This window comes from Rhinoraja longicauda, chromosome 4 (assembly GCF_053455715.1).
Source record: "Rhinoraja longicauda isolate Sanriku21f chromosome 4, sRhiLon1.1, whole genome shotgun sequence".
NCBI classification, from domain to species: domain Eukaryota; kingdom Metazoa; phylum Chordata; class Chondrichthyes; order Rajiformes; family Arhynchobatidae; genus Rhinoraja; species Rhinoraja longicauda.
Window position 1 is genome coordinate 87,133,300 of NC_135956.1, and position 15,199 is coordinate 87,148,498.

The window sequence follows — 15,199 nt, forward strand, 5'->3', positions numbered from 1 at the left end:
TTATCCATGTACCCTGTCCTATCCAAAGGAAAGCAAAATTTAAAAAAGACAGATGCAAAGCTGTGTGAGCAAAGATTTCTTAGAAATCTCAAGTTCATTCAAATAATTCTTACCAATTGTGAACATCCAGTAATCAAGATGATCAATCTATGATGCCATCAAATGGAGAAGTCGGGACGTAAATTGGGAAGTACAAAAAAGGAAGAGGTTTGACTTAAACTGACTCATGCCAACTGGTATGCATGTATGTATGTATGTATGAATGACTGCTGTGCTGTAAGGTTTTCCACACTAAGTCATGACGTAGTATACTGGGAAACATAAGATAAAATAAACAGTAAATTAAAATACCATTCACCCGAGTGCTTCTGTTGTCGTGCGGACATTACTGAGAAATGTGTCAGCTGGTTGACATTTTAACAGTTAGTAATATAAATATTCCCAGTTTTATTTTCAGGAAAGACTGCTTTATCATTGCTGCCCAGCAATTGTGGCTTAACCACATCCTTAGGATGCAGTCAGTCTGTTTATTGATAGACTGACTCCATTATGAACATAACATATGGTTTCACCACAGACTACAATAGTTAACATTCACATTGTAATATTGACTGAATAAAGCAAATCTTTCTTTTAATTACTTCTTATGCGTGGGAAAAAAACCTGCAGATGCTGGTTTAAATCGAAGGTAGACACAAAATGCTGGAGTAACTCAGCGGGTCAGGCAGCATCTCGGGAGAGAAAGAATGGGTGACGTTTCGGGTCGAGACCCTTCTTCAGGTGACGTTTCAGGTTTGCTGTCATCAATGCCGTTTTGCTTGGTTTGATTAGCTAAACAAATGCACAAAGGTCTTTGAGAGGCCTCATATTTAATCAGAACACTACATTTGGGACAGGAAAAGCATTACAGGGATGTAATGCTGATGCTTCGTAAGGCACTGGGCGGACCGCATTTGGAGTATTGCGAGCAGTTTTGGGCCCCATATCTGAGGAAGGTTGTGCTGGCTTTAGAGAGGGTCCAGAGGCAGTTTACAACAAAGATACTAGAGGAGCAAGAGAGACCCTCTCGACCCGAAAAACCGTAGTACGTCACGGCGCCATTTTAGTAGGCAGAAACTTGCAGAAACATTTAAAAAGAAAAATAACAAAAATGCGTCAATTGATAGATGAGATGTATTCTGCATTTTAATGGTATCATCACACATACTGCTCCCCCAAAACACTGATTACACTGCGAGAGGCATAGCGAACGGCGGGTTTTGCCTACTAAAATGGCGGCCGTTACGCTCCTTTGCGTACTACACTTCAGTGCGGGCGATTTCAACGGAGTGGTCCATCTTGTCCCTCTAGTATCTTTGGTTTACAAGCATGATCCCAGGAATGATTGGGTGAACATATGATGAGTGTACTCGCTGGAGTTTAGAAGGATGAGGGGGGACCTCATGGAAACGTACCAAATAGTGAAAGGCCTGGATTAAGTGAATGTGGAGAGGATGCTTCCACGAGCGGGCGAGTCTAGGACCAGAGGCCATAGCCTAAGAATAAAAGGACGCAAGTTTGGAAAGGAGACGAGGAGTAATCTCTTTAGTCAGAGGGTGGTGAATCTGTGGAATTCATTACCACAAACGGCTGTGAAGTCTGAAGAAGGGTCTCGACCCGAAACGTCACCCATTCCTTCTATCCTGAGATGCTGCCTGTCCTGCTGAGTTACTCCAGCATGTTGTGTCTATCTTTGGTGTAAACCAGCATATGCGGTTCCTTCCTGTACATATCTCATATTTTGCTTGATATGTCTCCAAAGGATATGCACTAGCTTTTCAATTAGAGTCAGACAAAATGGACCAAGGACTTGAAAGCGGAGGAGTTGTCGCTCAGAGTGGTAAGGTGCAGGGTGCAGCAAAGTAACTGTGTGAACCGGATTGGAGGTTTCAATGGGGTGCGACATGCTTTCAGCGCAAATCTTAAAAGCAGTTCCACATCTGGCTTTATTGTGCAGTTTAGTTTATTGCCACGTGTACTGAGGCCCTGACTACAGGAGCAAGATGAACCACTCCGTGGAAATCTCCCGTACTGAAGTGTAGTACGCAAAGGAGCATAACATCCGCCATTTTAGTAGGCAAAACCCACTGTTTGCTATGCCTCTCTCGCGCAGTGTAGTCAGTGTTTTGGGGGAACAGTATGTGTGATGATACCATAAAAATGCAGAATATATCTCATCTATCAATTCACAGATTTTTGTTATTTTTCTTTAAAAATATTTCTGCAAGTTTCTGCCGACTAAAATGGCGCCGTGACATACTACGGTTTTTAGGGCCGAGTGGTCTATCTTGTTCCTCTAGTATCTTTGGGTAAAACGGACGGAGGACAGCTTCAACACTCGTGAATTATCTTTTCAGATATTAATCAATCCAAGGATTATCAAATGATTGGTAACTGCAGAAAGGATCGTCATGTGTAGGAAGGAACTGCAGATGCTGGTTTGTACCAAAGATAGACACAAAATGCTGGAGTAACACAGCGGGACAGGCAGCATCTCTGGATAGAAGGAATGGGTGACATTTCGGGTCAAGACCCTTGTTCGGACTGAGAGTCAGAGAAGAAGGAAACGAGAGATATAGAAGGGTAAGGTGTGAAAACGAGAGATCAAAGGTGACGAAGGTTAAGGAAAATGTGGAATAGATAATTGTTAGCTTGGGGAGCGTACAATCCAGCGGTATGAATATTGACTTCTCGAACTTCAAGTAACCCTTGCTTTCCCTCTCTCTCCATCCCTCCCCCTTCCTAGTTCTTTGACCAGTCTGACTGTCCTTCTGATTACTTTACATTGTCTGCCTCGCTGTCATCTTACCTTAGCTAACAATGATCTATTCTACATGTTCCACGATCCTCATCCACTTTGATCTCTCATGTTCACCCTTCCATACCTCGTGATTCCCTCTCCCCGACTCTCAGTCGGAAGAAGGGTTTCGACCCGAAACGTCACCTGCTCCTTCTCCCCAGAGATGCTGCCTGTCCCGCTGAGTTACTCCGGCATTTTGTGTCTATCTTCAATGGAATTGTCATGTTGGCAACGAATCAAAACTTAACTTTGCACTTGATCAAGAGCTGCAGGAGGGCAATGTTATCCTGAGGCAACAAAAGACCAGCTGTAGAAAATGGAGATGTTTGTGGGATTAAAATGTTTAACATTGTGGTTGCTGCATGTACATCACTCGTAAACTAAAACTGAAGTTGATCTTCAGAATGTCCACAGAAATGCTACTAAGTTCATTGAATAAAGTCATTGTCATGGTTATTTGGCAGAATTAAAGAGCTTGAGTACAGTTACAGTAGCAGTCTCTCACAGATATATCATAACCAAAATGAGAAGGGTTGAAATAATAATGTCCGTTGGACAGAGAAGACAGAGACACTATAGAGGAAAGCTATTTAAGCCCCTGTCCCACTTAGGCAATTTTTTTAGGCGCCTACAGGCGACTAGGCTGTCGCCACACGGTCGCCGGGGTGTCACCTGTACGGTCGTGAGTCGTCTCCAAAGAGTCGTAGCGCTTTTCCGGCCGCCGCTGGATTTTGAAATTTAAAACAAATGTCGGCGACTGTTGGTTTGACGCCAATGATCGTAGCTTGACATCTCCTGACGTAGGTGCTGTCGTAGGTTGTCGCCAGGTGACGTTGGTTGTTGCCGGTGCTGACTTTGTTGAATTCCATTGGCGACTACCTACGTCAACCGGCGACAGGTACCGGCCTCAAAACCGGAGGCCAAAATGACGTGCATTGTCTTCAGTTGTCGCCGACAGGGTCGCAGCTTGTCGCGGGTCGACGTAGGTTGACTTCGGTTGTCGTAGGTTGCCGCCTGTGTGGTCGTAGGTTGTCGTGGGTGCGGACGTCCTAAGTCGCGACGATTGGGTTGTCGGTAGCTTGCCGTAGCTTGACGTCGACTAGGTGCTAGGTTGTTGTACCTTGTGGTAGACATTGTCGTGGGGGGGGTCCAGTCGCCGTTTTTTTGGGGAACTGCTACGACTATTGCAGTCGCCGGCAGTCGCCTAATAAAACGCCTAAGTGGGACAGGCCTCTTAGTCTCCCCGCTTTTCCACTAGAAAAGTACGGCACGGTGGTGCAGTGGTAGAGTTGCTGCCTTACAGCGAATGCAGCGCCGGAGACTCAGGTTCGATCCTGACTACGGGCGCCGTCTGTACGGAGTTTGTACGTTCTCCCCGTGACCTGCGTGGGTTTTCTCTGAGATCTTCGGTTTCCTCCCACATTCGAAAGACGTACCAGGTATGTAAGTTAATTGGCTGGGCAAATGTAAAAATTGTCCCTAGTTGGTGTAGGATAATGTTAGTTTGTGGGGATCGCTGGGCGGCGCGGACCCGGTGGGCCGAAGGGCCTGTTTCTGCGCTGTATCTCTAAATCTAAAAATCTAAAAACAAAACCTTATCTTGCTCTTTCCTGTCCTGTAGCTCTGAAATCGAATAATTATGAATCTTTGCACTTAGATCATGTCAATCAAGAGGTATTAATTGCAGATAGACACAAAAAAATTGGAGTAACTCTGCAAGTCAGGCAGCATCTCTGGAGAAAAGGAATAGATGACGTTTCGGGCCGAGACCCTTCTTCAGACTGAGAGTCAGTGGAGTGCATCCATTGTTTGGACACAAATCGAGAAGAGTTTTATGTGTGAAGAGAGTTTCAATGCACAACAAAGAGAAATGAACTTCCGATAAAAATCGGTAGGAAAATTGCTGTAGAAAATATTTTGCATTCCTAACATTCAGCATGGAGATGGACTCCATCCATTATAAACTAATCTCAAAAGATGCAGAGTAAAATGGCATCTTGGCTGAACACATTAACAGCACCTGAAGGTCGAGCGTGAGTAGAATAACAAGCTGTTTTATTCAAATGAAATCAAGCTGCCAAAGTTATTTAGTGCATGTTGGTGTACCTAGCAGGGAGCTTTTCAGTAGGAAAGATCAATCTGAAAGTAAAGAAAGTTATTTTAACTTGGAACAGCACTGAAAATTCAGGTCTTGGCTCCAATCTTAAAACAGACAAGTGCTGTGCTGTGCAAACTGACAACAGCATGGTGAGCTGAAACATCCCAGCAGCTCGCTGATGGAGAAGAGGTGTGCAGATGAGAGAAGTAAAACCCCTGTCCCACTTAGGCGACTTTTTAGGCGACTACAGGCGACTAGGCCGTCGCCACACGGTCGCCGGGGTGTCGCCTGTACGGCCGTGAGTCGTCTCCAAAGAGTCGTAGCGTTTTTCTGGTCGCCATTTTGAAATGTTTAAAAATTTTCGCCGACTGTTGGTTTAACGCCAATGGTCGTAGCTTGACGTCTCCTGACGGGGGCGCTGTCGTAGGTTGTCGCCAGGTGATGTAGGTTGTCGCCGGTGCTGACTTCGGTGAATTCCTTTGGCGACTACCTACGTCAACCGGCAACAGGTTGAAACCAGTCAAAACCGGAGGCCAAAAAGATGTGAATTGTCTTCAGTTGTTGCCGACATGGTCGTATCTTGTCGCGGGTGGTCGTAGGTTGACTTCGGTTGTCGCCTGCGTGGTCGTAGGTTGTCATAGGCGCGGTCGTAGGTGGACGTCCTAAGTCGCGACGGCTGGGTCGCGGGTTGTCGGTAGCTTGCCGTAGCTTGACGTCGACTAGGTGGTAGGTTGTTGTAGCTTGTCGTAGACAATGTCGTTGGGGGGGGTCCAGTCGCCGTTTTTTCGGCGACCTGCTACGACTTTTGCGGTCGCCGGCAGTCGCCTAAAAAACGCCCAAGTGGGACAGACCCCTAAGTCTGAATTATGTTTTAATTCAGCAGCAGATCATTGGACTGAAAATGACTGTGTAAGGAAGTAATAAACGAAAAGAATCGTGGAGGCTGTTTAAAAAAAATTGAAGTCATTTGGTCTAAAATGCCAAGGATAACACACAAAGGATCAATGAATGAAATTGCAAAGGAAATTCGAAAGAAAAGAAAGGTGGTGGAATTCCAGATGTCCAAAGATATGAAAATGCTGATGAAGTGGCAAGCTTTTATCTTTTTGTACTCTGAGAACAGGGGGCTTGTAGTTCTCCAGTATCTCCATAAATGCTTCATCACGGTCTACCTCTGCAATGTCCATGTTACACAACTTTCCCTGTACATTACATCATAGTGTATTTTCTGTGTAAAAACATTACTGTGCATCAATACTTTCTGCTGCATCCATCTCTTGTGGAAAGTGTCTTAGAAACATAGAAAATAGGTGCAGGAGCAGGCCATTCGGCCCTTCGAGCCAGCACCGGCATTCAGTATATAATCATGACTGATCATCCAAAATCAGTACCCCGTTCCTGCTTTCTCCCCGTATCCCTTGATTCCGTTAGCCCAAAGAACTATATCTAACTCTCACTTGAAAACATCCAGTGAATTGGCCTCCACTGCATTCTGTGGCAGAGAATTCCACAAATTCCACAGATTCACAACTCTCTGGGTGAAAAAGTTTTTCCTCATCTCAGTCCTAAATGGCCTACCCCTTATTCTTAAACTGTGACCCCCTCGTTCTGGACTCCCCCAACATCATATGATGAAAGAATGGAACGACTGGTCTTGTATTCACTGGAATTTAAAAGGATGAGACCGGGTCTTATAGAAACATTTACAATTATTAAGGGATTGGACACGCTAGATGCAGGAAACATGTTCCCGATGTAGGGGGAGTCCAGAACTAGGGGTCAAATTTAAGAATAAGGGGTACGCCGTTTAGAACTGAGATGAGAAAAAACGTTTTCACACAGAGAGTTGTGAATTTGTGGAATTCTCTGCCTCAGAAGGCAGTGGAGGCCGATTCACTGGATGCATTAAAAAGAGAGTTAGATGGAGCTCTTAGGGCTAGCGGAATCAAGGGATTCACCTTATCATCGTAAGGTTCAGAAAGAGGTTTTACCCCAGGTCCTAGGGGCACAGATGGGGAGAAAGTCTTTGCCTGAATGCACGAGGAACGTTAGTTAACATTTGAACTTGGAAACAAAGTGGCAAGGTGCCATTAAATTGCACCAGTACGTAATAATGGCCAACTTCGTCAACAGGAAATGACTCCATCTCCCCTTCATATTTAACAGCATGATCATTCCCCCACTGGTAATACATTGGCAATTACCACTGACCAGAAATTGACCTAGATCAGCCACCTCATTATTATCGTGCATGAACACGTCAGAGGCTGCGTACAATGTAACAAGGAGCTCACTGACCTTGAGAAGACTTTCAGCATCCATGAAACACAAGACGGATTTCTGAGTGTTCTCGACAAATCCAAAGATGTTGAAAGTTGCATTCTACTTACATCTCCAAATTTAGTGCCAAAGACTTAAGACCAAAATCAACTCAGCACCAAGAAGACTGCTACATTAATTCCCATTAACTATGTTTGAATTCTCACCACAGTCCAACTAAAGACTTTAGATTTTTTTAGATTTAGAGATACAGCGCAGAAACAGGCCCTTCGGCCCACCGGGTCCGCGCCGCCCAGTGATCCCCGCACATTAACACTATCCTACACCCACTAGGAATAATTTTTACATTTGCCCAGCCAATTAACCTACATACCTGTACGTCTTTGGAGTGTGGGAGGAAACCGAAGGTCTCGGAGAAAACCCACGCAGGTCACGGGGAGAACGTACAAACTCCGTACAGACGGCGCCCGTAGTCAGGATCGGACCTGAGTCTCCGGCGCTGCATTCGCTGTAAGGCAGAAACTCAACCGCTGCGCCACCGTGCCGTCAGAAAAATATAGTTATGAACTGTACCCTAAAGGGAGAGGGCCAATGTCGCGATATCATGTCAGCTCCAGAGGCACACGGTACATCTCTTGACGCCAAACTACCACTCCAAATTATTTTTTAAAATTCATTCAATGATTAAAGCGTCAGTTCCCGCTGGGAGCCGCTGCTGAAAACTCACGTCTTTCAGTTTGCGACTCCTGAAGTAACATGTGTTTAGTGAAAATACAATGTTTATGCACCTGCACAACAGTTTACTGCGAGCAGCGGCCCATCCCAACAACAGGCCTTGGCTCACACGCCTAGTTTAGTTTAGTTTAGAGATGCAGCGCGGAAACACGCCCTTCGACCCAGCGAGTCTATGCCGACCAGCGATCTCCGCACACTATCGTTATCCTACACACCCTCGGCCAGGGGTTCCCAACCTTTTTCGTCCCGTTTACCCCTTTGCGACTTTTCGAAAGTAAATTTACCCCTACCCTGTTTTGTTCAGTAATTTGAGTTTGCACTTCTACCACAATAAAGCACCCGACAAAGGGGACATTTTAAAATACTGTTTTTAACATTATTATTTTAAGTTCAAATAACAATAATAATAGCACATAGCAATGTTATTTCACTTATTTATGAACAACTAATAATGAACAGATACCGGGTGTAGGAGCCATTTTGCAGTTATCAGTTATTTTTGCTTATTGATATCATTACCTTGTATTCTGCTGTAGTTTGGACACTATAGAGTTAATGCAATGCTTACGTAGGGGCTGGGCGGAGCCAGAATGCGAGGCACTTGGGTACGTGCTGGTGGAGTGTGTGAGCTGGGAGGTGCTGACAGAGGGTCAGCTAGAAGCTCCACCAAAAGATTTATCAGCCATGATGTAATCGCCAGTAAGTTTTATTAACAAGAAGATTAATACAGACTCCGCCGAAGTTATATCTGGCAATTCGTATCGATCGCATAGACTGTGGTAAGATATGGAATTTTACCTAGCAATTAATAACCAGTCGATGACAAGAGATATGCCAATATGTTTATTGCACCTTCAAATAAAGAAGACTAGCTATTAAACGTCAATGAGGATCTCTGTTATTATTTGTTCGAGTCATTATGCTTATCGTTGACCCGGTCTATGCAAGTGGCAGCTTGGAAGCTAATTGATATAGACGAGAAGCTGGCTGCTACACCGGGTATACCAGAACCAAACACAGTCAGTCAATATGAACAAATCCAGAATCAACACATTTACCCCCTGGGAAGGCGAAGTTTACCCCACGGGGGGTAAATTTACCCCAGGTTGGGAAGTTAGATAGAGCTCTTAATGATAGCGGAGTCAGGGGATATGGGGAGAAGGCAGGAACGGAGTACTGATTGTGGATAATCAGCCATGATCACGGTGAATGGCGGTGCTGGCTCGAAGGGCCGAATGGCCTCCTCCTGCACCTATTGTCTATTGTCTATTGAGAGGGTGCTGCACCAATGCAGGAGAGGTTTGGGCCCAACGGGTCCACTTGGTTTAGTATGACAATAAAACTCTCTTGACTCTCTTGTCTGCAGTCTGGCTTGTGAAGGGTGAGCTGAGGATGTAGATTGAAGACAAATGAGTCTGCAGATGGTGGAATTTGGTAAAAAAAACAACAAAAGGCTGTAAGAGATCCAGCTGGTCAAGCAGCATCTGTGGAGGCAAAAGGTTTTGGGTTGAGACCCCCTCATTGAGGGTCATAATTGCTATCGGGCCACCCCGTTCAACAGGGTGAAGGGTAATACCTCACTATACCAGAGGTGGGTTATGACAGGTAGCTCTGGACAATGTAGCACAAGTTCTCCTGCGGTGTCCCAAAAGGAAAAAAAACCCGGAAAATTCCGGAAACACTGAGCAGACAGGCGAGGAGAAACAGTAATGTTCCAGGTCGACAGGCTTCTCAGGTTCCTTCAGCCTAAAGGACCAGAAGTTGGGGAATGAAGTCGTCCTGTACATTCCTGATGAAAGAAATTATGTCGGGATTGCAAGAGTGACACGTGGCAGGATGTGCCGAGTCAAAATTCACAAATTTGACCCAAAATAGCTGGAAACACTATTTACACAGGTTGTATCAATTTTCCGTTAGCATGGAAAATACAGTGTCGGGCAATCCGTCTTTCTGGGTAAAGTGGCTTTCCGACGTTCCAAGGACATGGAAAATGTTGGACACGTTTAAGGTTTTTTATTTCAGCTTGAAAAGGAGCAAATTATTCATCACAGAGCTCTATTTTTGCAATCATGAATAAATATAACCAAAGAAACCTGCTAGTGAAGCACAATTGGAAATTTGGAGCTGGCAAAATGTGCAGTATGTTGCAGGATAGGTAGGACCTTGGCTGGGTCTTTGTCAAAGTGGATAAGATACTTCGCCCAGAGAGTTCTGAATTTGTGGAATTCTCTGCCACAGAGGGCAGTGGAGGCCAAATCACTGGATGGATTTAAGAGAGAGTTAGATAGAGCTCTGGGGGCTAGTGGAATCAAGGGATATGGGGAGAAGATGGGCACAGGTTACTGATTGTGGATGATCAGCCATGATCGCAATGAACGGCGGTGCTGGCTCAAAGGGTCGAATGGCCTCCTATTGCACCTAGTTTCTATGTTTCTATACTTCTGTTGTTTCTATACAGCTTGACATATAAGAGAACATTTAACACGGAGTTTGTAAAATATTGTTGACAAACTCAACTGTATTGGTTTTCACGAACAAAGCTGATAGAACTGTCCTGATATTACTTTTGGAACAATATTGGGTGTAGATACAAAATGCTGGAGTAACTCAGCCGGTCAGGCAGCATCTCGGGAGAGAAGGAATGGGTGACGTTTCGGGTCGAGACCCTTGTTCAGACTGAAGAAGGGTCTCGACCCGAAACGTCACCCATTCCTTCTCTCCTGAGATGCTGCCTGACCCGCTGAGTTACTCCAGCATTTTTGTGTCTACCTGCGATTTAAACCAGCATCTGCAGTTTTTTTCCTGTACATTTGCAAGAATATTGTACTGCTTGAATAATTCCCAACAAATATTTCCTTTACCTCTGGAAGAAAGAGTACTTTGGGGTTTTCTAAGTGTTTTAAACGTTTTCCCTTTTCACTTACTGTTGGTTAAGTGCGTGGCTTCCCATTTTATTACGCATCATTTCATCAATTTACACAAATCTCTGTAGACCTCTGTCCATCTAACGTTTCCCTCCATGTGTTTTCCATTTTAACACTGATGACTTCCGCATGTGCAGCTTTAGATTTGTTGCCCTGCAATGAATGTTGTAGTATGTTTTATTAAGCTCTGCACTTTACAATAATTTTAACTTTGCAGTGTTTATTCCTCACTCTGACACCAGCATGTCGTCTAGGGCATAAGTTCTCAATCAACAATTTGTTATCCCCGAAAATCTCACTTCTTGTTCAGAAATCAGACAGAGAAGGGACTGATTCATTCATGTGTTCACACTGCTGTGATAGTCTCTAATGCAGGCAATGCAGAATGTACACAAACTAAAGCTTCCGATTTGCCCTGTAGAAGGATAGGTTCCTGCTATCAATATGGTTTCCTCCCGCCTCTGCCAAACAGTGATGGTTCGACTGTTAACAGTTTATTTGCCATGACATTAGCCTCAGAACTACTCTATTTCAATACCATTGCCAACAGTTTCAATATAGGTTATCAAAAGCAGTAATTGCTTAGTGAGATGGAAGTATAATTCATATATTATTGTAAAAATATTAATTGAATCTATATATAACATTGTTAATATAACATCAATAGTTATTGTAGAATATTATTGTTAAAATCAGTATTATTGTTATTTACAGTAAAAGGCACTACTATTGTTTGCTTTGACATATAATATATATATGGTATATATACACTATACACACACACACATACATATATTTTATATATATATATATATATATATATGTGTGTGTGTATGTATATATACATATATATATATCATACTATATATATATTCAGTGTGTATATATATGTATATTCAGTATATATATATATATATATATATACACACACTATATATATATATATAATATATGATCTATATATATATATATATATATGTTTCCATATATAAGAGTACCAACCTGTGACATGGGTGGCCAAATTTAAAAGTTATTATATCATAATGAAATACTACAGCATTAAAAATGGGCCTGCTTATGATCCTTTTGAGCAACTTTGTGATCAAAATCGATCAAAATGTGACCAAAATCTAATACTTTCAAAATTTGGAGAAAAAAAACAACAGAAAAAATTATTTATAAGCCAAAGAGACATAGGGGACACATACTGATTTCTAAGCTCCCTTACAAAATGTCGCATCTAACCCACCACGCCGTCCGTAGTTCACGCCAGGGTCATTATAATCGCGTTGTTTGAACCATACATTTCACAATGTTCTGCTGAAAAAACTTGGGGCATCAGAAAACCATCTTATTGGGTGATAAATGATAAAAATCACAAGCATAATCAGAATGTGACTTATATAATTATTTAATTGCAAAATTAATGTAATCTCTCTGGTATAAATAAGCCTAAGGGTTTGATGAAATCCTGCTTGAAAATTGTCACGAAAATGGCAAGAAAACACAGGGACATATCTGAATTTTTTCTTTGTAAAAACAGATTTATTTATTTTTGCTTCATCTCATTATTTTGGCTATACACCATGATCTATCTATCTACTAAAACTCTTGTTTGTTTGTTCCTGAACTACAGCCAAAACGGTACACGATAGCGCAACAATTTTAGGTCCACTTTACTCACCGTCGTCCCTTTGGTGCTAATGGAAGACGTTTCATTGAAATCGGTGTTATATTTTTAAAGTTAGTCACATTTTAAAGTTTAAATCTATCTCTTAGGGAGAGAGGGGGGAGGGAGGGAGGGAGGGAGGGAGGGAGGGGGGGGGGGGGAGGGAGAGAGGAGGGGGAGAGGGTGCTGCACCAATGCAGGAGAGGTTTGGGCCCAACGGGTCCACTTGGTCTTATGACAATAAAACACTCTTAACTTGATGCTTGACTCTTGACTGTGTGGCATGGCCAGCTTTTGCCGTAAGATGATTGACCAAAGGAAGGAATCCCCAAGCTGAAGGAATAAGAGGAGTTTTCTGGACACCACATTATAAATATTCCCTGAAAATCATTCTCCGGAGTTGCATCCAGTTCAAACGTAGAATGTGTGGCAAAGAAAAGCCTCTTTAGCCCAATGGATCCATGCTGTTCTTTATGCCTCATGGAAAGGTATTTACCTCAAATACTTCATGTTTTATAAAGCTACCTATTCTCACTATTTTAGAATAAAGACATTTATTTGTTCTGTATTCCTTGCTATTCTAAGTAAACAGTATGTTAAATTTATGGCCTTTAGTTTTGAGCTCCTCATAAGTTGAAAATATTTTCTCCAGGACTATCTTGATGAAACTTTTCACATTCTTGTAAACCTCCACAAGGTTACTTCTCAAGAAAAGACAATCACGTGTTTGGTCTCTTGTGATGGTTTTCCTTGTAAGTTAATGCCATTTTTGTAGATCATTTATGCAATAAGCCATTCCAATATATATCCTTTATTGTAATGCAGAGACCAGAAGTACGCACAATACTCCAAGTGAAGTCCAACCGAGGGTCCATAATACGGCTCCAACATTTATTCCACTGACATCAGCGGAATGGCATTTCAAAGGGAGAGTGCAATATGCAGATGCTGCCATATAACTTGTTTACTGCTACTGACCAGGAATGAATTTCCAGACACATACTCATCCTGGCCTGGTAGTAAAATCTAACAGCACGAATACGCACACAATAAGCCACCAATAATTAGGAATTGCACATTACACTGACAGCAGGAAACACATAGTCAGTTCATCTCCCATGAAATCAGCAAGATCATCTCTGACCCCTCTCACCCTGGCCACAAACTCTTTGGAGCACTTCCCTCTGGATGGCGACTCCGGACTGTCAAAGCAGCCACAGCCAGACATAAAAACAGCTTTTTTCCCCACGAGTGATAATTCTACTCAATAACCAAAGTCTGTAGTCTCTTTTTTGCTCTGGTTTATTTTCACCCACATGTTTAGACCGTAATGGTGTATCTTTATTGTTTTGATGTGTTTATGCTTTTTTCTTAAATGTTCAATAGTCAATTTTATTTGTCACATACACATAAATGTGCAGTGAAATGAAAGATTACCCACAGTCCAACAATAAGAGCAATAAAAATAAGCTTAACACACACAATCATAAACCAACACCAAACTGTATGTTTGTGTTGTCATTTGTGAATGGAGCACCAAGGCACATTCCTTGTATATGCATACTTGACCAATAAACATTCATTCATTCATTCAAAATAACCTGGAAAAAAGGGGTGGGAGCTGCTTTACATCCTCGTCATCCACCCTGGGTAGTTCGACGGAACTGGCAAAATTTGCAGCAAAGTGTCAACTACGGTACTCAGAAGCACAAATTGCCACTTTTGACTGTTATAGTTGACATACGAAAAGAAAGAAAGACCTGGAAAAACTTTGATTTTGCTGTCTGGTGCGCCTTTGTTCATTATGGCCACTGCTTCGATTAAAAAGGAGCTCCCATGACACTGTGATGGAAACATATTTATTTTTTATCGACACTAAGGCTTATTCACATTTTAAATTTAAATCTATCTCCGAGGGAGGGAGGGAGTGGAGGGAGGGGGAGGAGGATAAGGGGGGTTGAGGGGGATGGAGTGGAGGGGGAGGGAGAGGGGGGAGGGTGAGGGAGGAGGGAGGGAGGGAGGAGGGAGGGGGAGGGAGGGAGGAGGTAGGGGAGGGATGAGGGAGGGAGGAGGGGGAGGGGAAGGGAGGAGGGAGTGGGATGGAGGGAGGGAGGGAGGAGGGAGGGGAGGGAGGAGGGGGGTTGAGGGGGATGGAGTGGAGGTGGAGGGGAAGGGGGGAGGGGGAGGGTGAGGGAGGAGGGAGGGTGAGGGAGGGAGGACGGAGGGGAGGGAGGAGGGGGGAGGGAGGGAGGAGAGGGTGCTGCACCAATGCAGGAGAGGTTTGGGCCCGACGGGTCCACTTGGTCTAGTCTTTTCTAAAACTAATACATCCAATTTCTCTTATGGAAGAGAATTTTAGCAGTCGTCATTGCGAAAAGATTTTGGCAGCATAAATTATTTTCACAAAATGCGAGAACAAAGCAGAATAAAAATATTTTTATTGTTTCTATTTTGTTCATTTCTACGAGGTGGTAAGGAACAGAGCAGCCAGTAGCATCTGCAACCAGAACAGATGTTTTATCCGTTTCGTCTTGCAGCTGTGCGGATGGAAAATCCAGAAAAGTCATTATGCAGCGCAATGAGGCCAGTCAAGAGATTTTCTCACTTCTTAAACGTATGCTTGATTGTCAAGCTGACGGGTCACTAACACGTTC

The 15,199-nt window shown here is 43.3% G+C and overlaps 1 protein-coding gene across 4 annotated transcripts in view; it reads right to left on the reverse strand.

The window, feature by feature from the left end:
* The window catches only part of sugct (succinyl-CoA:glutarate-CoA transferase), a 378,390-nt gene that overhangs the window by 34,759 nt on the left and 328,432 nt on the right, over positions 1–15,199 (reverse strand). The window contains exon 13 of one of the 4 annotated variants that reach the window (XM_078398317.1): positions 10,916–11,029. The exons of the other annotated variants lie outside the window; for them this stretch is intronic. Within the exon in view, the coding sequence (XP_078254443.1) occupies positions 10,922–11,029 (108 nt within the window). The 3' untranslated portion in view covers positions 10,916–10,921. Of the gene's footprint in view, positions 1–10,915; positions 11,030–15,199 lie in introns of those variants that run through there. 4 annotated transcript variants of the gene reach the window in all.